The sequence below is a fragment of the Cuculus canorus genome, chromosome 1 (assembly GCF_017976375.1).
Source record: "Cuculus canorus isolate bCucCan1 chromosome 1, bCucCan1.pri, whole genome shotgun sequence".
Lineage (NCBI taxonomy): Eukaryota > Metazoa > Chordata > Aves > Cuculiformes > Cuculidae > Cuculus > Cuculus canorus.
In genome coordinates this window covers 31,495,108-31,517,841 of record NC_071401.1, presented here as the reverse complement: position 1 = coordinate 31,517,841, position 22,734 = coordinate 31,495,108, and the positions used below count along the sequence as shown (strand labels likewise).

The 22,734-nt window shown below is 38.9% G+C and overlaps 1 protein-coding gene across 5 annotated transcripts; it reads left to right on the top strand.

The window, feature by feature from the left end:
* LACC1 (laccase domain containing 1) lies at positions 1-20,770 on the top strand. Of its 5 annotated transcripts, XM_054051841.1 has the most exons (7): positions 1-226; positions 2,271-2,602; positions 3,407-3,996; positions 5,244-5,425; positions 5,907-6,072; positions 7,938-8,163; positions 8,680-20,768. In XM_054051841.1, the coding sequence occupies exons 3-7, from the start codon at positions 3,429-3,431 to the stop codon at positions 8,852-8,854; spliced, it is 1,317 nt and encodes a 438-aa protein (XP_053907816.1). In that variant the 5' UTR covers positions 1-226; positions 2,271-2,602; positions 3,407-3,428; the 3' UTR covers positions 8,855-20,768. The 5 variants fall into 5 exon arrangements, with proteins under 5 accessions (XP_053907816.1, XP_053907800.1, XP_053907831.1 ...); XM_054051825.1 differs by lacking the exon at positions 2,271-2,602 and having other exon boundaries at positions 3-226; positions 8,680-20,767; XM_054051849.1 differs by lacking the exon at positions 1-226 and having other exon boundaries at positions 233-2,438.
* Positions 20,771-22,734: the final 1,964 nt, after the last annotated feature.

Below are 22,734 nucleotides of genomic sequence, written 5' to 3'. Positions count from 1 at the left end.
TATGTTGGTGGCTCTCAGTACAGTTTGTTATTTCCTGGGGATACTGACAGCAACAATGTAGAGTCTCATCACAGAGAAGTAATACAGGTTCCTACTCCGATCTTACCTAGAATAGGAATTTCCATCTTGTACAAATCAACTGCATGACTGACAGATATATAAAGTTGGTAGTGTGTGCTTTTATTAGATCAGATCTTTCAAGAGCTTAAAAGGATTGTCTACCAGTGTAAGTAAATTGCTGTTTTAAACTTTGTTTACGAAAACTGCATGTACTTCAATACTTTGATTTTAAGTGCTAATTTATGTTTCTTCAACCTCACTTAAATATCCTTACTTTGAGCAGCAGGATGTTTTATTTTAATCCAGTTTAAGAGGGTTATATGTATTTCTTTCCCCCTCCATTTTTTGCATTTGCTGTTGTTGAAATTTTATTACAAAGGTGGTCTTAATCCTGTTCATTTGAGCTTCTTTAATCGCCTCTTTTCCTTTTCTAGGCATCTCTCTCTAGCAGATGTTAAGTATTTCTTATCTTGTTAATTTTCCCCAAACGATGTCAATTCTCTGAGTTTCTGTAAGAAGATAAGGTGACCAGTAGGATTCAAAGGTGCATGAAATTGCCATCACTCTTGTCTTGACCAACAGTGCACTTTTAGAATTAGATTTATTTTTGGATCTTTTTTCCACCCTGAGCTGTCTCTTCTCTGCAGCATGGTTTTATTTCCTTCATGGTTTCTTTTCTGCATTCACTTTGCCTTTCTCCTTGTCTCTCATTACCCTCCTCACCTCTCCTCTCTCATTATCTATCATTTTCTTTGATTTTCTTTTTCTTGATGTCTGTGCAAGAGAATCTTTTCACCCTGCAAATGTTTGTAATAACAGTTTCAGAGAGTGAGTGAAACAGCTAATGGGTGGCCTTGGCTTCAAGTTTGTGCAAGTATTTGTCTTACGTTGTGTACTGAAGTGAGAAACTCCTTAATAAATACACCTAATCGCGGCTGATGCAGTGATGTGAAGTGAAACTTTCCATGGAACACTGGGTCTGAATAACCATGAATGCATTTTTCATAAGCTAAAACATTATTGTGCTTTGCAAGCCTGTAGTTTTAGAAGGGTTTTGTTTGAGGGACTCAGAAATCAGTCAAAAAAAATACTGTGACTGCAAGCAAATTTACTTCTGACACCGTTGACCTCTGTAGGATTCTGTGATGCAAAACTGGAAGGAGGCAAGGGTGAATCAGCCTCATTGTTTCTTTGTGTACAATCCAATAATTGCCCCTGTGGATTCTTTGCAATACACACGCAACTTAATATCAATCTAGGCAATTACCTCTCCCTCTGCAAACACTTTCTTTCTTTGGTGGTATTTTTCTGGGGAAGTACAGGACAGCAGTGAATGGTACTTACCTACCACTATTGAGATACTTGAAATGGAGCCATATATGTTTTTTTCTGTTACACCCTCTGTTGTACTGTCTTTGCTGGGGCTATAAACTATACCTAGATTGGAATCATGCCGTGTTCTTATAGACCTCCCACAGAGAGCATCAGGGTAGGGAAGGAAACACTCTGATTCCCCAAGTCATGATCTTTGATAGCAGTTTGTTTCGACACTGCTTTTTTAGCAAGCTGTTTTCTCTGTTATCAGCTGTGTGTAAATAATATTCTGAGCAAAATCAAGAGTCATAAATCCCTTGGCAGATGCTTTTGTCTACTGTCACAATTTGATACTTTTAGTTCACTCATTTTGATAGTAGCTAATTAATCTTTGTAAGCATTCAACTCACAGAAAAGAAAACATCATTTTCAGTCAGGATCATTTTTCTTCCAGTCTAGAGGAAAGATCAACGAAGAAAATACAGAATAGTTTCTATAAAACCTACTCTGAATAAATGATACATTAAACCCAGAAAGGTCTTTGACGTCTCATGTTAGTGTAGAAACTCTGCAAATCCATAGTCAATTATAAAATGCTGCAAAGGACACAAAGCCTGCTATAGTTATAGGCCTCAAGTACACGTAGAAGCAGGATTTTTGCTGGATAATGAAGTGCTGTGAAGCCAGAACATGCATGTAGTTACAGAAGAGGAGGACTTACGGCAAGAAAACTGCCAGGCATTTTCTGATATAGCTCTGGTAGCAGAGCATTCATTTCAAGTACTTAAAAGATTGTCAAGGCATTTGTAGAAACGGTGGTGTTAAGCAATACTCCAGTACTCTAAATGATTATGAGGTCTTACAGCTGGTGATAAACCTGCATGTATTCCTCCCAGATCAAGCATGGTGCATAGTCATGAAATCTGAATAGCCATCTGTTCAAGGTTTCCAAGGCCAAGGGATCTAGTCATTTATTCCAGACCTCTGGAGGATTGCACTGGAAACTGAAAAATTATCAGAGACTTGAGAAAAGAAAATAAGACACTTTGGAGAGAATATGTAAGGTAGGTTCTCAAAGCAACAGAGAGAGGAAGAGGTGGATGGGCAAGTAGGCAGCCTACCTGGGCTTGGATCAACAAAGTCCACAAAAGGGAAAAAACAGCAACCATCAAAACTGGAATTTCACCATTGGCCACAAGGCAAGCCATGAACTAGGGAGTGGTTTAACGTAAGTTTAACATTTCTTGATTCCAGAGCAAAGTATGCAGATACTACAGTGAAAAAAAACAAGGCAGGAAGTTGTGCGCGGTTCTACTCTTTTTCATTTAGTTGTGCATGTACTTCCTGCGTTACTAGGTAAAGTTTCAGTAACCTATGCTGAGTTCCTGTGTGTGCTGAAAAGAAGAACTATACCAATCACACGCCTCCCCACACAGAAGTTAGAAAATAGCATTTTGGTAATGCAAAAAGAAGAAGCGTAAAAAGTCTCGTGAATGCCTCTGGGAAAGAAGTCGTTGAGCTCAGAGCCCAGCACCCCTGCTGCCAAGAAGGACAGTAGACAAGATCTCCACCTCAACAATAAGTGTGTAAAATGCTTCCAAACAAATTGTTGTAGAAACTCCTCCAGCCCCAGCAAGCTGAGGGAAGCTCTATATTGGATTCCTCTCATGGGAGCTGGAGGAGGGCCCAGCAGTCAGAGGTCAAGAATGTTCATTAGGCTAATGTGGGTTAATTGAAACAATAAATCTAATGTTATGTAATAGCCTTTTAACATCCCTGACCTGGGAAAAACCTGAGGTAGGCGGGGTGGTAAGGGAATACCAAAATGCTTAAATAGACACATGATAACTTCCATTTCCGCTACTTTTCTTTTGCTGCAGTTTCTTTTAAGGTAGTGAGGAAATCCTAAGACAGTAACTGCTGCTATGCCAACTTCTCTACGCGTATCACTGAATGCATTACCTTAATAATATAACTCTGTGGCCTTTTTTTTGTTTTTCCTGTTTTGTTACTGACTACTTGGCCCTTGTAGGACTCTACAAATATCCTGGAATATGGTGGAAGCAGTACTGCTAGATCTATTCAGCCTACCAGCTAACTCGCAGACCAACATCCAAGGATTACTATGTAACACAGTGGAAACTATTGAGAAATGCTCTTCCATCCCTGCTCCATTTGTTTATGTCATGTTTTGCCAGAGGCAAGGGGATGAAAGGAACAGTGAACAAGAGTCCTCGCTTCCAGATCTGAGAGTATTTCAAAGTCTGAAGAAAAGACTGGAGGTGGTACATGCTTCGACTGCAGCTGCTGCTCTGTATACAATCAAACAAAGACTGGATGAAAAAGATCTAAGTGTTATTAAAGTTATTCTTCCTACCTTAAGAAAAGACTTAATGAAAGTATATATAGACCATCTCTTTACACCAGTCTACCAGTTTGAATTTGAGGATTTGCAAGTGGCATCTGATTGTAAAAACCTACAGATAGCTGAACCTCAGAGTGAAGAGCAACCATCTTCTACACTGGATGTGGCACTCATTCGAAGTGAGATTCAGAGGTACTTGGAAAGCCTGCCGAGCCTGAAAGGGGAGCTCACCATCCTCAGATCCTCCCTGATCCCAGGTACAAAGAATCCCAGCTAATAGGTTTTACAGAGATGGTTCCCAAGCATACTCCTTCAAGGGAATTACAGAATGAGTAAGATTTAGAAATGTCTTCAGGCAGCAAATAACTCTGCATGATGTTGCAGTAAGACGGAGAAGTTTCAACAGAGATACAGCAAAAGACTGTCAAGTCTGTTCTAGGCCTGTGGAATGATTGGAGGAAAGAGAGGTCCGCATTTAGTGAGAGCATTACTGCAGACAGTAAAATCCCCTCGCCTCTGTGTGGAAATGACACACTTTGTGAGTTAACATCATCTTCTGGAAAAGCAGGACAGGAGTTTTTCTCCTGGTCTGCAGCCTCACGCATGCCTGGTTAAACAGGTTGATGTCCCATTGTCCCTGCCGTGGCATGACCCAGTTGACTGCAGCATGTCTCTCAAGCAGTATGATTATGGTGTCTCAGGATTCAGAGGAAAGCTTAGAGTTTTTCTACTGCAAAAAAAAATTGGAATTTCTCTAACAGTGTGTCTGAAATGATCCACAACCTGAAAGGAGCATAATTTACCTAAAGTCATCTTTGCCTTCATTGTGCTTCAAGTTTTTGAAAGGATCACACTTCATAAAAAACATTTTGAATCTCAACTCTGATTATGTCAGTAAGCTTGTAAGCTCTTAAGATAGCAAAAATACCAGTTGTGGGACTATCTTTCAGTGTTCAGCTTAGCCACACAGAACCCCACCTCCATCACTTCCTGAAACAGTGGTTGCATTTGGTGCATGAGGCCATGATAAAGTATCCGCACAATAAAAGCAGAAGATTTTTTAACAATGTTAGAAATTCTCAGTGCTTTCAGTGTACTTTAAAAAAAGATACCTGAGGTTTTGTGAAGTCTTGAGGACTAGTACTTAATTTGCCAAAAAAACTTGGGAGATGCCACCTTAGAATATTCCTTCAAAAATCTACTGTAATTTCCCTCAGTGATTTGCCTCTTTTCTAGAGTTTGCACTACAACTCTGCAAAAATTCAGGCTAAATCTGCTAGGAGTCTTTCTTGCTCAAACTCTTCTACTTTGAGCACAGAGGATTATGATTATGAGCAAGAAGGAAACTTGGAATCCTTAAATTTAAATGGCACAGCTAGATATGAGGTAAAGCAATAATCAAATATATTGGCTGATTCCAGGTCTCTTCAGTGTAGAATAATGTAATATTTGGACTGGTCTTGTGCTGAAAGCAATTGTTTGTTGTCTTTTTTTGCTTTGCCAGGTGATATCTTCCTACATGGCTTCACCACAAGGACTGGTGGGATCTCCTACATACCTACTCTAAGCTCCTGCAATCTCTTCAGCAGTTCCAAGCGGAGGGACCCACAAGTTGTTGTTAAAGAGAATCTCCGCCGGCTGGCTAATGCTGCAGGATTTAACCCAGAAACTTTTCGCAGAGTCAAGGTATCTTGTCAAACAATGGATTAATGTAAACAGATCAGATCTTCCTGCATGTATCACTGGCTAAAACTGTAGGCATTCTTCTGCTTTTCTCAGCAATAACTTGTGAGAAGCAGGAAAATTAGAACATTTATGCTGGCAAGTTTACCTGTTGCAATAGCCATCCAATCTGTCAGCCATTTAGCACTATATGGAGAAGCAATCCTCTTTCTTCCAAGAATGTTCTAACATTTAACTTACCACTGAATAGAATAATCAGATAAAGTATCAGGGCAGTTTCTCTTAAAAAAAGAAATGTATACCACTACTTCTATGTCGGCTTTCTACTGATAGATCTGCGTGGCTTTGAGCAAGGGAGTGCCTGATTTGCAAGCATGAACATTTGGTGCAGAAGAGTGTTATGTGCCAATGAAAACTTCTTGTATTAATCACAACTGGTTTTTTGCTGCCATATCACTGTCCATGTTCTGGTTTGTCTTGACAGATTGATCATGGTAATGCTGTGTGCATTATGGGAAAGACAGAGCCTGACAGCTATGATGGGATAGTTACGGATCAGAAAGGTGTTACAATAGCAGCTCCAGGGGCTGATTGCATACCCGTGCTGTTTGCAGATCCTGTCAGAAAAGCCTGCGGTGCTGCTCATTCTGGTATGAATTTTAAGTGACGGAGATCAAAATAACTAGGATACCATTGGAAAGGGAGTTTTGTACTAAGGATTATGAATTAGCTACAAAGAAGCACTGAGTGAGAATGAACACATGCAAGAGCATAAAACAATATAGACCCTAACTTGTTAAGTTTCTATCCTGCTAAAACAACATCAGTCTTGAGAATAGCTTTTTTTCCGAGGTGATAGCTTTTTTTCCGAGAATAGGTTTTTTTTGAGGGTTGGTTTTTTTTCCTTTTATTTTATAACTGTAATAATTTATATATTTATTTTCTAGTCTGGTAGCAAAAGCCTGGAATTTTTTTATTTTGTTTTGTGCCCTGTCTAACTTCATAAGTAAAAACAGGCTACAAAGCCAGTGCCCCCAACAATAATTGTGGATCAGAACATATATTTATCTGACTCAAACCAAATGAGAATAAAACTGAAGCAGGTGTGGTTAGAAAAACCTTGAGGTTATGTCTTACTTCAAAAGATATCCCAGCTGTAAGGCCGGAATACATATACTTTGGTGAGATTTTCCTGTTGGAGCTGTTTCATTTTATAAAGAAGTCTCTATAAGATCAAGGAGAATACACAGCTGAGAATTTCTCCTCAGGTTTGATGATAGTACACCCCTTGATATGGTGGGAAATTCATCTATGCCAGAACTTCTGAATACAATCTAATTCATACCAATTCTTTGTGCATTCAATAAATTAGCCAAAATAAATTCAAATTGGTGAGTCATCATAAGATGATCAAAACTTTGACTTTCCTCCAATAAAGTTGTTTCATGGCCACCTCCCTCCCCCCTTTCCTGTGCCTAGCAAGCTTAGGTTAGACGAAGTGAGAGGAATGAGAATCGTGGCATGTCTGTTTGGGAGGAAAGGGGAATGTGTTTCTTAATGGGGAGAAGGGATGGAGAGAATTTCATCCATTCTTGAAAGTTTTAAGAGTTTTACCTCATAAATATTTAAACATAATTATTCTAAAATATTTAAATCCATAGTTGCTCCTTTCTCTGCTGCCTCTTCATTTATTTAGTCCATGACAAACCAAACTGTTCCCCCAACTCATACTGCTGCCTTCTCCAAGCATAGTCCCAATCTCTAGCCTGAATTCCTACTTTCTGTTTCACAAGTTTTAGCCTTCCATCCCACATCACAGTCCTTGCCAAGCTTCCAAATATTTTTTGCTAAATCCTTTCCTTCCTGTCCAACCCCACCTCAGTTCACATTTAACTTGAACACCTGTTCCTATGCATGCAAATAGAGACAATTAGGTATCAGTCTTTGGTTCTAGAAAAGCAGAGGAAAAGCTTTTAGCATATTCTGTCCTTTGTTCCTGTGCAATGCAAAGGCTTCCTGGGACTGAGACTGAGATATGAGAACTCAAAGTTGGGCTTTCTTCTATCTGTTCCAAACAACGTCTCTAGCTTAAGCCTCTTCTTTTTTTTTTTTTCTAAAATAACACTATAAACATTTTTACCATACTATAAAAATACACTTCTGACTGCAAAACACTTCTGTTGTCATATTCCCATTTAAATGTTTCAAGCACAGAGGAGCTGTAAGGTATGCTCTACTTGCCCAAACCAGGATATTGGGAAAAAGGAGTTCTAGAATCCTAATCTAAACTATTCTCTCTAGATGACATCTCCACAAAATGGTTTCAGCAAACTTATAGCTCTTAATGTGTTGGGTTTTTAAAAAACAATTATTTATAATTTGATATGATTCTCTTTTTTTAGATGTAAACATATTTATTAATTTGTATCCTTAGTAATAGCACATACTTTGGCTACTATAAAATGAAAGAGACCATCTATACAATCTTTTTTTTTCAACCTTTTGTTTATTACAGGATGGAAAGGCACATTGTTAGGAGTTTCTATGGCCACAGTAAATGCTATGGTATCTGAATATAGCTGTAATGTGAAAGACATCCTCGTGGTGCTGGGCCCATCTGTAGGACCTTGCTGCTATAAACTTCCTCACGAATCAGCTAAAGAGTTTCACAGAATTGATCCAAAGTGTGTGAGACTATTTGACTCTGCAAGACCTTACATTGATATTAGGAGAGCAACACGGTAAGCCTACTGAGTGAACAACAGACAAATTCCATATTAGTTATCAATAATTATATTGATGTTGTATTATCAATCACTATTATGGTGAGGGTCCTCACCAACTTGCAATAGTCTCTAGTATTTTGCAGATCAACAAATGATACCTTTGAATGAATAGCATCTGCTCACTTTTGCTGGGTTTTGATTATTATTTTACTGTTGTACTTTTAGTTTATGGATTATAGAGAAATGTTCAAGTTAAAGATGGTGTTACTTGTTGCAGAAGAAGCATTAATGCCCTCAGACATATAGTGTGAATTCTGGGGTTGTCTTATGTAGGGACAGGAGCTGAACTCAATGATACCTGTGGGTCCCTTCCAAATCTGGACATTCTATGATTCTATAATTATTTAGGTCTAATAGAATTTCCAGTCATAACATTGCCAGTTTGTTTAATTGGTACTTGAGTTGCTGTCTGAATGATAGTGTCTTAAAGAATGAAAGGAGGTAGAAAAAAATCGGTTTCTTTTTCTGCAGGGTTCTTCTTGAGAGCGGTGGGATTCTTCCTGAAAATATCCAAGATGATTCTGTCACAGACCAGAACCAAAACATCACTTTCTGTACTGCATGCCACCCTGATAAATTTTACTCTCACTTTCGTGATGGCACTAACTTCGGGACACAGATTGGCTTCATATCACTCAAAGAATGAAAGTATCTCTTACTGTCAAATAGTATTTAGACGATCAGTCTGGTGCATTGCCTGTCATCCTGCTCTCCTTGTAGTTCTTCCTTTCTTTCACAGACCATAGGGAACTCATGGGTCTCATGATTCTCCTGTTTCTTTCCTTCCCTGCTATTCTGAGGCAAGAAAAAATGTCTAGGCTGTAGAGCCAGTAATTCTTGTGTGAGACAACGTGCAAAGGAAACAAGAGAGTGAATTTAGCCTCACTTAATTTTACTGACCAGTAGAAGACTTATCTGTCTTACTAAGCAAATTCTAAGTGTGCGCTCTTTTCATTTGGCTGTAAAAAAATTGCTTCTAGGTGTCACAATAGATGTGATAGTTCCTGGTGCATAGACAGTGGGAGCTTCCTAATAATAAAACTACGCGGTCTGTAGCTTGCAGAGCTGCCAAGCCTCGGGACAACTGTCCGCATGACGTATTTTATATTTTGAATTCAACGGTCTTTACCAGTTCAAGATTTCTACTTCCACTAGAGGTCAGTGCTCGCTCACGCTGAATTTCATCCCTGTCTGCAGTCTACGTACGGTTTTTCAAACGATGCATTTTGCTAAGCACTGTATGGCACACACTGCTACTTTTGCAGATATAATCATGTGCCAAGTTATTCCGGTGTCTGTACTTGAAAAGCAATTTATTTTTCATTTTGCTGAGCTGTCATTCAGAGCTGACCAACTTAGAACTTTGTCCTTTGAGAGAAGAGACATTTTAAAAACCTTTCTTCAACCTCTGAATAGTGTTTCTCAGAGAAGAGCCTGGTTCTGAAAATATTAGCCTCTGACTGCAATCATCTACCAATAAAATACTTCTCTGAAATGTCCTACTTCTTCTTTAGAAATATTGTTCCTCTTCAGCTGTAGCACTGCAGTCCTTGACAAGAAAAACACTTACATTTTCAGTCACCTTTTACAAACCTCACCACTGCTTTCATCGGTTTTGGTTCCTTTTGTAATTCCACTGTGGTGATTTCCTAGCTGGATTCAAACTGGAGGTTTAGGTTCCAACAGAGGCAGCACTCACACTCCTCAAGCTACTGCTGCCACGCATGTTACTGCACAGTAGCTGATGGTGTGTATCATATGTGTATGTATTACAGAGTTATTTCAAACATAGGATAATATAATTACGTGAACAGTGACAGGCTTATCTTGCTGCACTATGTGAAAAACCCAGCATCCCACCTTCACCTTTTAGTTCTGTTGCTTTTCCCTGATATCATGAGAACTGCTTTGTGGGCCTTGACTAACATGGCAGTGAAGTGAGTAAGGTATCTTTTTCCTTCTGCTGCTTAGGCTGTGGGGGCAGTAGCACCACGTAGTCTTCAGTGTCTGCACCTGAAACTCAGCCAAAGCTTGTCTGTCAGTGCCCTTCGCTTAACTCTCTTCCCTTGTGGATTAGGAGTGTGCTGTCAAAAGCAGCTGAGTCACTCGGTTTTGCAAGGTACTGCTTGACAACTGAAGGACCATAGATGCCAACGTGCTCAGTTAGCCCAGCTCACCTCAAAGATGGTTTTAAATGAGCACATTTCACTTTGCAGTAAATAAAAAGACTTTGTAGTAAGTAAAAAGACCTTGCAGCCATGCTACTCAGCACAGTTCAAATGCTCAACGGCATATTAAGTCGCAGTAACATGATACTGATAGTAACCCCTGGCTTGCTCATACCTGCTCAAAAATGACAGCAGAGACTTCCTTCCTGATTTGAAAAACACTGTTTACAGGTCATGGTAGGTCTGTGCAAGCTGGAGAGCATGTCAGAATGAGCAGAAACACCAAAGGCTTTACGTTTTAGAAGATAAACCATTGCCACAATCATTTTTAGTTTCTTTTACACTGAACTACCTAGTCTGTAAACATGTCAAGACAGGAAGCATCCTTTTGTACATGGATTACTGAGGTGGAGAACTCTGCAACCAATAATAAAATAATAATAATGCTGAGTTCACAAACAGATTAGGCTCTGTATCATACAGAGTTTCTTTTGAAAGTCCATGCCACAAAAACATTTTAATTCTTCTATTTAAGGAGAAAAAAAAAAAGTTTAGAGTAAGGAAATGTAAAAAAGGAGGCAAAGCTGGTTTGCATCTTTATGCAGAAATTATTTATTTGCTGTTCATCCCAGTTGCTCCCTTAAGTGGCCAAGCAGATCAACCCTGATTCACCACCTCTATGAAAACTCTTAAAATGCTTCACAAAGTGTTCAGCTGTACCCGGTGATCAGACCCCATTTACTTAATTTGCCTACTAATTTATAAGCTGCATCTGCCTTATTATTGTCATCAAATAACATTAATTATGATTGTGGTATGCCCTGAGGAGAGCACAAGACATGATCGTATTTAATATTGGTTTTCATAGCTGTTCCTGTGCAATAAACATTTGTTGCTATTGTAAATTCTAAATACGGGCCTCTTCATTTGCATTTATGTCCTGGAATGGAGTGCATCAAAATAATGCCTGAGAAAGGCTTATGCGGTATTCCAGTAAATCAGGGAAGCTCCAATACAAACTTCTGGTGCCACTGCTTGGAGAAAGAGTGTGCGACTTCAGAGGCAGAGATCAAAGCCTGAAATAATTGGTGAAGTATTTACCCAAACTGGGATTTATTGCCACTGGTATGGCAAAGGTAAAAAATATTATAAGAGGATTAAATTAAAAATATCTTTAATTAATTTGTAGTCACCATTGTTGACTGCTAGTCTCTTTCTACTGATGACTGTGGGACAAGATGGAGGCTAGACAGTTGCTTGATCTGAGTTCAGTATTTGATGGCTGTGTTTGTGAGTGGCAGCAAATTCAGAAGCCATGGGACTGGACCTTAAGCAAAAGACTTGGTAACACCTCAACTCACAGAAAGTATATAATTCCTCCAAAAGTACAAGCACAGGAAAATATCTCCTTTCTCCACTAGTAACACAGTTTGCAAAGTGGTCATCGTGCCTCTAGTCTCATTTTCCTCATTCTTATCTCTTGTGTATTGCTGTCCTTGTGTCCAACACTGCTCACAATCACCTTACAGGGCTTGTGAATCCAGTCTCAGTGTGTTGGAGTAAATAGATGTCATTCTGTGCATAGCAGTGCCAGTGTTGATTTCTTTTGTCTGGGTGTGCTTTTTTTTCTTTTAGCAACAGTATAAAAAATTTTGGCCACAGTACAGGGTCTTTATCAGTATCCTCCAACCTATTACCATGTTGCAGGTTTCCAAAAGGGCTCCCAATTACCTCCCAACTCGGCAAAGAAGTCAATATTCCTAGATTCCCTCACTGCTGTCCTCATTTCCACTCCATGCTCAGTTTGCTGCTGGGTAATGCAGAGAGGGAGATGAGCAGCACTCATTTGTCCTGAGGCTCAGGGGGGTACATATGTGCGCTTGCCTTGATGTCATGCATGCGAGGCTTTTGTTTCCTCAGTACCAATGTCCTCCCTGAACTACAGCCTCCTATTCAACAATATAACAGGACAGTGCACTGACAGGGAGCAGTAAATCCTATTTGAGACAGAGGAAATAATGTATTGACCTGCTGAGGGATTTACTTGCCTCCAAAGACTGACAGCAGGCTCTGCCTGTAAGGCTGACTTGTTCTACTTTCCATTTCCAGCAGACACTATCCAGTGTTTCCAGATGAATGATTCAGCTAGAAATGTACATGGATTTAAGAACTATCCTAATTGGATGTATTCTTACATCAGGGATATTACTAATTTTTATCCAGTGTCACACCTTTTTATAAGACTAAGAGATTTTGCTGCTCTGCTTGCTTTAAATATACAATGCCTGTGGCTGTGCTGCTAAAAAGCATGATTACATATTTCCCAAAGGCATGCCGCGAAATAGGAAGCTAGATTTTTAATGTGATCCCTCTGATCTTTCATTAGTAAGCATTTAATTTACAGTAGCATCTCACATTACAAATACTTAGCTAGCTGTCTTTGTGAGCTCTCAGGGGTCAAAGGAGGCCCACAGAAGAATTTTGGGAGTGCAGTCCCCAGAGGACAGCGGGGTTGAGGTCTCTCTTCCCCTTCTGCGAATGTGGCATTGTGTCTCCAGGGCAACCTGAACTCTGACAGTCATGGGAACAAGGACACAGCATGGATTTCCATTTGATTCCTGCAACAGAAAAGAGATCTGAGACAAAAATCAATATGTCACTAAACTACAAGAGTTCATTTTCACAATTAATTTTACCAAAGGGATTATTCACTCTCTTTTTGTGCAAATGTATTTCACAACTACTAACTGCTCTATTTGCTTTTCTGTTGTTGTCTCTTCTACATGTAGCAAAGACCTAGACATCTGAAATAAATAGGTTGTAAAAACTGCATTTGGGCTGTACCTAACATAAAACTGAACAAGCATTTTATAAAGGAGGCTGACAGCAATGTTTACATTTCAGGATGTATGATTTCACTCTTTCTCATGTGGTGCAATATTTCTAGGCAGAGATTCATAGTTTTGGTCAGATGTTTCAGTTCAAAGTGATTTTATCAATGATAACTATAGAAAGCCCTGCCTATCTGAAGTAAATATCTTAACATTTCTCTCTGAAGCGCTGAACTCTATCCTAAAGGAACAGTCAAGCGTATGTTTCTGCTAAAGGAAAACATTACTGCTCTACTTTGCTTTTCTTTGTTTGAAAGCTGTGGACTTGTTTTTCCTGCACAAGAATGAACCACTAAAACTCAGTTGTGAAAACAAACCCTCTTGGTTGGTTTTAATAGCTGCTTTTAGTAAGTGCTTCATAAAATTATTGTTAAATAAAAGAAGGTTATGCAGACAATTTTATACTGACTCTCTGCTTTCTTCTCTATATCATCCTCTTCTCTATATTATCCTCATAAAAAGCTTTCGGAACATGATAGGTGAGAAGAGTGAGAAGCGTGTCAAAGAGGCTACTTTAGGCTTCCGGATGTTCTTTGCTATATTTGATGCTTAGATCTTCCTCAGTTTCCTCAATCATCCTGTAACTTTAATCCTCAAGTTCTCCCATCACTGAAGCATCTTGGCTCACATATCTGCATGTTAGAAGTGGCAGAAACACTGATGTAGACTTGATAGTGACGTTTACATTGCAGCATTTCTTCAGCCTATCTAGTGCTGGCATAAATGACATTGAGATAAAAATATTATGCCACAATGATTAGATATTTTGAGAAAAATCTCCTGAGCAACCCTGCATTTACTTGAGATTTTAGAGGCTGTAAATCAGCAGCAATTTTTTTTCCTTTTCAAAAGACTGGGATAGCTAAAGATAACTTTGCACACTCTCCTTATCTAGCATGTTTTCATCAGAACAACATGGTTTGTGTTTTAGAGTCTTGTGCAGTGTACAATTATATTGCCTTGTTTCCTTTAAGAATAGCTTCTTAACAAGAGAATGACAGCATATATATTGGCCAGGAAGAGCAAAATTCAGCTGACTTCTCTTCATTAGTTTGTATGGCTATTTAACATAAAAGTCTTCTGTCAGAAAATGCAGGCACTGCAAAATCGAGAAATCAGGGGGCTCAAGCTAAAGTGCTCTTGTATGAGAAAGGGTGAAGAATCAGACAAAGCTAATGTCTAGTTTCAACATCTTCAGGATGACATGTTTCGACATCTTCAGGATGACATGTTTCAATCCATATTTTGGAACAAGCTTTCATTTCCTGTTTTGAATATTAAGAGCAATCTGAAATAAACCATTTCAAACTGATAAAGTGCCATTGCAAACTAAAACAAATACTGAATATTAAATTCATGCAGAAAAGAGAGAGCTTGTCTTCCACAGAGCTCATCTTACTATTTATGTATATCTATCTGCATGAGCCAATCCTCTTATTTTTTTCAGTAAATATTTCCTTTCTAGATTGTAGATAATTTATGTTTTCCTTAGTAAATGTTTAGCTAAGTTTTACATGCAATATTTAACTCCATTAATCTTTCCTAAGATGATCCTTCCAGCTCTTAATTCTCTAAGTTCTGCCCTGTTAATGTCAATTAGCTGATAATCACTTTTCACTTACATGCTTTTTAGAAGGAGCATGACATTTGAACTTTGTAGAGGCACTGTTTTTTTCTGCTTGCAAAGTTGTGCTTCTCAATACAAAGAAAGCTTGAGGCATCCTCAATTGAATAACTTTGGTTTTGTTTCCCTGGTCCCTTCTTTTTCAAAAGGGTCATGGTCTATTGTACTTCAATTAGGATGTATTTTAGGCTTCCTAGCTATAACTCATAATTCATCTCATTGTTCCAGAGGCAAATCAAAGAGGCTCAAATCAGCAAGTGAAAAATAGTTGGTATTTTTGAGCCTGACACAGGATTTATGATAGGAGAACATTTTTAACCTACGCAAAAAAACTTTTCGAAAAATCCAATGTTGTAAAGCTGACACAAGGAACCTTCAGTATAGAAATAACTTCACCGTTTTTGCAGGAAGGAAGAAAAGTTTAACAACGTATAAAACTTAATATTTGTCCCTTGAATTATATTCATATCAGACAGGATGCCTTTGTACATATTGATTTATCCCCAGTAAACTGGGCTGAGGCTGGAAGAAAAGGATGAGGTTGTTTGTGCACTGTAATAAATGATATCAGAAGAGGGATACAGCAGCATTCCTTTCAGCAAGTGAGCTAAAGAGCGCTTAGGCTAATGATGAACCAACTTTCTACTGAGCCAATATCTGAGACTGAAAAAACAGCCAGTCATTCCTTGGCTCTGCAGCAGTCTTGGAGGCTGTTATAAACAAACAGAAGCAGGGGAAAAAAAATCTCCTTTGGGATGAGCCTAGCCTGAAACAGATATTCATGGTGAGACACTGTTGGATAGAAGAGGCAGAAAAAGGCAGCATCATGACAATGAAGACATTTCTACACCCGCTGTAAAGATTTAGAAGAGTTTATCCATGTGGAAACGTGGCCTCCTACCATATTGTCCAAGCAGAGAGCAGTGCTGCCAAGCATCTTCCTGTGTGTAGTTATTTGCCACAGTTCCCACAGCTATCAAGGTTTCTTTGTCAGGATTTTTCCCCCAGAACATGGAAAAGTTGGAGTATTGAATGCTCATGGACAGGTCTCAGTTCTCCTCTCTTCACCCCTGATTCAAACCCTGCTGAAGGCATACCAAGCACTCGTCAGCTTCCAATATATGCAAGAAGGGGAAGGATGACAGTTTACTGTGGGAGGCAGATAATGACCACTCTGTATTATCTACATGTGGGACTCTGAGATCTTACTGCATCCAGAATAATTGCAATGATGTGCAAATCTGCGCTCACCCACTGCAGCTGTACTTCTGGACTAAATATGCGGAAGAAAAGCTGCTTTTTGAAATTTCACTGAGCTTGGCTACCAGCCCAATTCTGCAGACTTGGAAGATTTTCTGTCATAATATTTCTCTGAATCTAGCTGTGAGAATAAATGGCATGAGGTATGTTTGGCTCAAGAGTTGAGAGTTTAAAATTTTTGAAGAATCTTTCTTGTTTGTTATGGAGCAAATCCCACACTTCTTGCTTAGAAGTTCAGGCTTCCTGCTGCTGTGGGGCCCCATCCGAACATCTTGACTAAAAAGGAGAAGTGCCCTCCTGTGTGAATTCTTACGATCAACATTTCTGTTCTCAGCTGTACTAATTACTATGGCAGAAGTGTTTTCACAGTGGGCAAGGCAGATTGACGTCATGGTTAGACCTAGGAAGACAGAAAGGACAAAGCTGCTAAATACGGTGAAATTACTTCTTACTTACATGGCAGCCACCTAAGACTCTGGGCAAGGTTGGGGTGCTTAAAAGAGGCAGATCATGAAGAGGAATGAACCTGTTAGTCTGAGTTCTGCTGAACATGAAATAGGTCAAAGTAGATTATTTGTACATTAGCTACTCTATATTTTGCTCCAGTCTGCCCAATAGGAAGTTACTAAGCATCTTGAGTATTACTTTTGGAGCTATAGAAATTTCTGTTATCCTTGATCCTACCTAGCTCTCGCACAGAGGCTCAGAGGTACTATTACTAGTAGATTCTTCAAGATTTGGAGTGGTCAGTTGAATATCTTGTTATTACCACACTTCTCATAAGAAAGCATTAAGGAAAAGCTTCTAATCTGTGAATTTAGTGTTTTTATTCTTCTTTGTGGGCAATGACACTCATAGACACAGTAGTGCCATCAGTATAGCTCACAAGATAGGCAACTCTGCAGACATAGCACAAAGATCCAAAGGGATCCTCTTCTAGATATCCAAGATCTACAGACCAAGAGGTCTGTAGGGTTGTGACAAAAATTCAGGCCCAGAAAGCATCATCCCAGAATTTCAGAGCTATAAGACTCATCCTAGATGCTCTCAAGGCTGATGAAGGAGAGGGGAAGATTTCTAGGAGACACTCAAAGAACAAAAATCTCATGGCTTTGCCTAAGATGTGTTTGGGTGGTGTCTGCAGAGCAGTTTGTGTTTCTCATACGATACCCCAGAAGCACAACATCTTCAAGGAAAAAACATCCCCTTTTCATGAGCCATGGGACACAGAGTTGGTTTGGGACCTGTGCTCCAAGAGCTTGTGACTCTTGTGCCTTTCAAAAGTCATCGTTGTCTGGCTTTGGACACTGTAATGCCTTTTTGCATTTTTAGACTGTCTCTGGCTGCTGTTACGAAGCCCACCATGTGAAGTGCACACTTTTTTAAGGAATGGGAATGTCAGGATACATTTTTCTTCTATCAAGCAGCACGCTATAAAAATATCTTCTGTAAACAGACAGAATTTCCAGCCATAGGTAAGGCCCTTAGTTTCAATGAAAATCAGTGTTGTTGCAGTAATGTAGTAATGACATTCTGAGTTACTGTTTTCACAAATCATCTGCTTTAATGAACAAAGCAAACCAACTTTGACCATTTTGTTCTCAAATTCTGTCTGAGTATGCAGTTTCTACAGACCATCTCAGGAAATTTTGGACTGTTTCCTACTTCCTTATCTGCTGTCGGAAGCAGCATTATTATTCTTATTTATTTATGAAGTGAGCAGAGGGAAGAATTTGAAATTGCTCTAGCATTTTTTATCCTGTTTGTAGATTGCAGCTTTCATAGGTATGCTTTGAGTTAGACGGTATTTAACATTTTCAGTTTTGAGGACTGATCCCTAGTGAAGGTGTTGTGGAGGTCATTGTTTGTATTTTAAATTTACCAACCAGCTGTGATTTATCAGATTAGTCCTTCAACTGGAAGAGTGTGAATTATCTTTTCCCATGTATAGCTTCTTGGGAACTGAATGTATAGTCATGAATATGAGTTCAAAATCCTCTTGACTGAAGAATAAGCACCAACAAAAAATGAATAAAAGGTTGTGAAAACAAGAATATTACAAGCAAAACATCATCAAAGAGAGTGTTTTTAAATATTAAAGTAAATAATTCCGGACAATTTGGAGTGGAAATATCACTTTGTTTATAGAGAATCATAGAATCACTAGGTTGGAAAGGATTCATTAGATCATCGAGTCCAACCATTCCTAACAATCCCTAAACCATGGCTCCCATTTAAACAGGAGGAAAATGGTATTGTTAGTCAAAAGCCTAATGGTGGCCTAAGGACCTCACGGGAGAAAGACAGTGCTGTGCCTTGTTCCGATACGGGTTTGCAGAAAACACAGAAACTGAAGGGTGAAAGAGCCATTTCCTTTCTCGCTCCATGCAGAGCCTATTCTCAATGCAAGTGTAAGAGAGCTCTAATAACACATTTGATCCATAAGTATATTCTGGTCAAACCTGGAGGGCAGCATACACTCTCTTAAAGTACCAAAGCTTGCCCAGCACTATCTCCTTCCACAGGAAACAGAGACTCAGTGTGGTCCCTTGGGTAGAAGGTGCAAATATGACATTAGTTTTACTAAATGTGGAGAAATGAAACTATATCGGACACAAGGCTGGTAGTACAGCTTGACTGCAAAGCCATATAAATAAGTCAACCAGGCTCTGGTCTACCAGCTATTGTACAGAATGTATACTCTGAAGTTCTTTGGTGCGTAGCCTGAAGATTGACGTTCATCACTTCCCATGGCTTCATCACTACTAGAGCAGTAGCCATGCAAGGCTTGTAAAAGGATGAGAAGAGGGGAAGCTCCAAAATGAAATGTGGATTAGAAGATGAAACTCATCTTCTGGATACTATTCTTCTGAGTTTGGCTAGTGACCTGTGAGAGAAGGAGAGAATTTGGACAGCTGTAAAATAAGATGATTTTGAACACCCTTTTCTGCCCTCAAAAGTTATCCAGGGTGATTGAGATAAGAAATGATTCACAGACTGAGATAAGAAATGATTCTTTCACTAGAAATGAGATTCTGCTGAAAGAATACACTGATTTATCAGTTGTACTGTAGGACTGCTGCACTAGAGCTACTCTGGAAACTGCTTCATATTGTTAATTTAATGAAAGAAGCTTCCTTTGTTTCCTACCACCTGCATGTCTAGATCAATTTAGCTTCTAATTGAATGTACTTTGTTTGAGAGTAAACTACTCTGATGTTTCTTCCATTTTCATTTTACAGTGTCCTCAGTACTCCTATCTGTTAAGACAAATTAGACCAATTAATCCTTCAGTGGCCTTGTATACGCCTGTTTTCACATTTCGCTTGCAGAACCTACAGTGACAGTTAAAATATTTTATTCACACTTGAGCACTGCCAGTGATTCTGATCTTTTCTTACCAGAAACTCTAGAACACCACTGTATTACATTTCCTTAGCATTTTCAAAGTGCTCATTTTTTTCCAGCAAGTGATCACAAAGAAATCTCCTATAACCTCTCTCTTGTTATTTCTTTCCTTAATGATGTGCATTGCAGCCTTCGTTCTCCATTATCTGGTATTAAATTATAAATTTTTTAAGCGCATCTTGTATAAACTGAGATGATATCTAATTTCATTGGTCACGCTGATGCTATAATTCAAGCCACTACACTAGGAATTAGACCTGGATTTTGAAGGTGAGGTGGACCTGGAAAACGTATAATTTCATCAGTCTGTAGGGGAACATCTTTAAGAGAACAAACTACTCTGTACTGATTACCATAGTTTCTTAATACAAGAGATTAATCCTGAATGAAACCAAGCGTTAATACTCTTGTGGAAGAATAAGGTGATAAGATCAGTATATGAGTCTCGCATGGGAAATATTTTGAGAGGGAGCATTGGATTATTGGCAGTAAATGTGAAATATAGCTATGAACTTGAAGGTCTCTAGTATCTCAGAAGAGGGGGTTCTTTTGTGCTTGAGAATATGCGTACAAGTCCAGGAAGAAAGATTCTTGGAACTTAAATGAAATCATGGAACACAGAGATTTCTCTGCTCTTTGAATAGAGGTGCCAACTCATTTGAATTCATATGCTTCCATCCATTTTTTTATCACTTATTTACATGCATAGGCACAGACTTTCAGCTGTGCATCTGTGTTTAAAAATTCACACAAGAGCCATGTATGACTCTGAGCTTGTTTTTGTTAATATATATATCAGGCCAGCCAGAAAAATAGCAATAATATTTCTCCTGCCTGCTCATTCTTGGATGTCTCATTTAAATATTTATGCAACTCTTATTTTATTTTTAAAATAAAACCCTATGAAATTATCTGCCTAGGCTTTCACAAGGACACAAATCACCAAGCTTCTGCATTTTTTATTAACTGTATCCACATCATTTTTGCAGTTGCGGGCTTTCCTGAATGTGAAGCTGTGCCATCATTCATTTCACTTCAGCAAAGGCATAACATCTACAGAATGGACTCTAGAGTATAGTCAGCATTTCTGTCAACACCACCCATAACAAAATAGGAATTGATTGAATATCAGCTTTTTATATTTATATTTTTATGTTGTTTATATTTTTGTAGAGTTGATTTACTGTACTACCACACTAAGTTACCTAACAGAAACAGGAATAAAATCAGATTAGTATTGCATTGTTTTCATTGTGTATTAATTTTCTTTAAAAGAACAAGCAAATCACAATACTGCTAGAAGAAAAGGAAAATAAATGGAACTAATCAAAACAGGCTTTTTAAAACCTAAGTACCTTCACAGACTTCATTACACAGTTACGTAGCTGTGCAGTTGTGCTCTTTCTATGTGCTCTTTCTATCTGCTTTGTATTCACTTATGCTGTGCTTTATATAGGCAGAAAGACCTACAAGGAAAGAGTTACATCCTGGATTGTGGGACAACCTTTGTGCTGTGCCTCCAACAGCAAAACACGTGCTTGTACCAACATTAGATTATACCAAGAGGTGTAAATCCAGCTCAGCTATCAAAGGAAGGATGAACTCAAAATAGAAAATAAATTAGTGGCCAGGCATAAAGCTTCCCACTTCAGCACTAGTGCCAGATATAAATTTTCTGATGGAAAAAAAATGCTTTTCTGGGAAATACCAGCATTTGAGACTGCAGTACTTGACCAGAAACATCTTGGGGACTGTGGAGTTTTCAAAGTATAAACAGATGATTGTTGCCCCATGACCAGGAAACCAAGGATGGGATTTACTCCTGCCTTTATAGACCTCTGTAAAGGAGGATTATAGTGAAAGGCAGAGCCAGACTAACCCTGAGTGAAAGGATCTCATGCTGCACAGTGAAGGGACAAGGACCAGAATCAGCAGGAATAACAAGGGAAATTCTAATTCCATGTAAGGATATATTTTTTCCTTCCCAGTGAGGGTGTTGCCCAGAAAGACAATCATGTCTCCGGCCATGGGTATTTCAAGGACCTCAGCAACCTGATCTAACTTTGAAGATAGCCCTTCTCTGAGTAGGGCTTTGGAGCTCTAGACAAGTCTAAATCATTCTGTGACTCCTTGACTTCAGATGGATTTCAGACAGAAATATCAGAAATACTGATCAGAAATCAGAAATACTGATATTTCCACTTGATTTACTCAACCAAGACGTCCTTTGTAGTCAGTAGAGAGAAGCTGGGTGCCACTCGTATTCATCCTAAGCTATTCCTAGAAGAACACATTTCTTTCCATTGGCTACAAAAGCCATCAAAGCCACTTGGCTCGAGTGTGGGCACCTACACAGCAGACAACTGCATCTAGATAAGAACAGCACCCATTTTACTTCCTGAGAAGTTTTGGTAATGAAGACCCTGAACTCACAGGCTCCTTGGCCTCAGAGGAACTTGATGGGAAGTAGGAACCATGGAAGCCTTCAGCAGATGCTCAGTGAAATTTATATTCTCACTTACATATTCTGAATATTCATTTCTTATATCTATATCATGATAGATCCTGAAGGGATCTGCAAAGGTCCTTTTGTTGAATAAATTCAACTAAAATTGGTGTTTAAAGAGTTTGAGTGAACTAGTTCATCCCCTGAAGTGTTTCCAGTTTGGTTTTGGTCTCATTCAAACAAAAAAATATTAAAACAGAGTTCTCATGAAATTCTACTTGTTAGGAAACTAACAAGCGAGTGTCAAATGCTGAAAACAGGTTCTTGAAGCAGTTGTATTTGTATTTGAGTAAGATGATTGCTATGTTAGTCCAACTACAAGGTCTGCAAGAAAGGGAAACTGGGAATAAGAAATATTTACATTGCAATTAATTTGTGAATGTGACTGAGAACATAATAGCTAACATAGAAGGATTGCTCTCATTTGTGCATAGCTGAAGAAGGTGATTATATATAGAGAAATATTTCCAGGGCAGTGAAAAGAAGGGTAAAGTGTAAGACCTTTTACCTAACAGATACCATGCTGAATGTGTGACCTACATCTGTTACCTCTGAAATGCCATCTAGAGGGGCTTTCTTACTGAGCTGGTTGTGAAGCATAAGGATATTTTCTGCAGCCAAGGGACACTCTGCCAAGATGGGGCAGAGTCCTTTAACTGCCTTTACTCT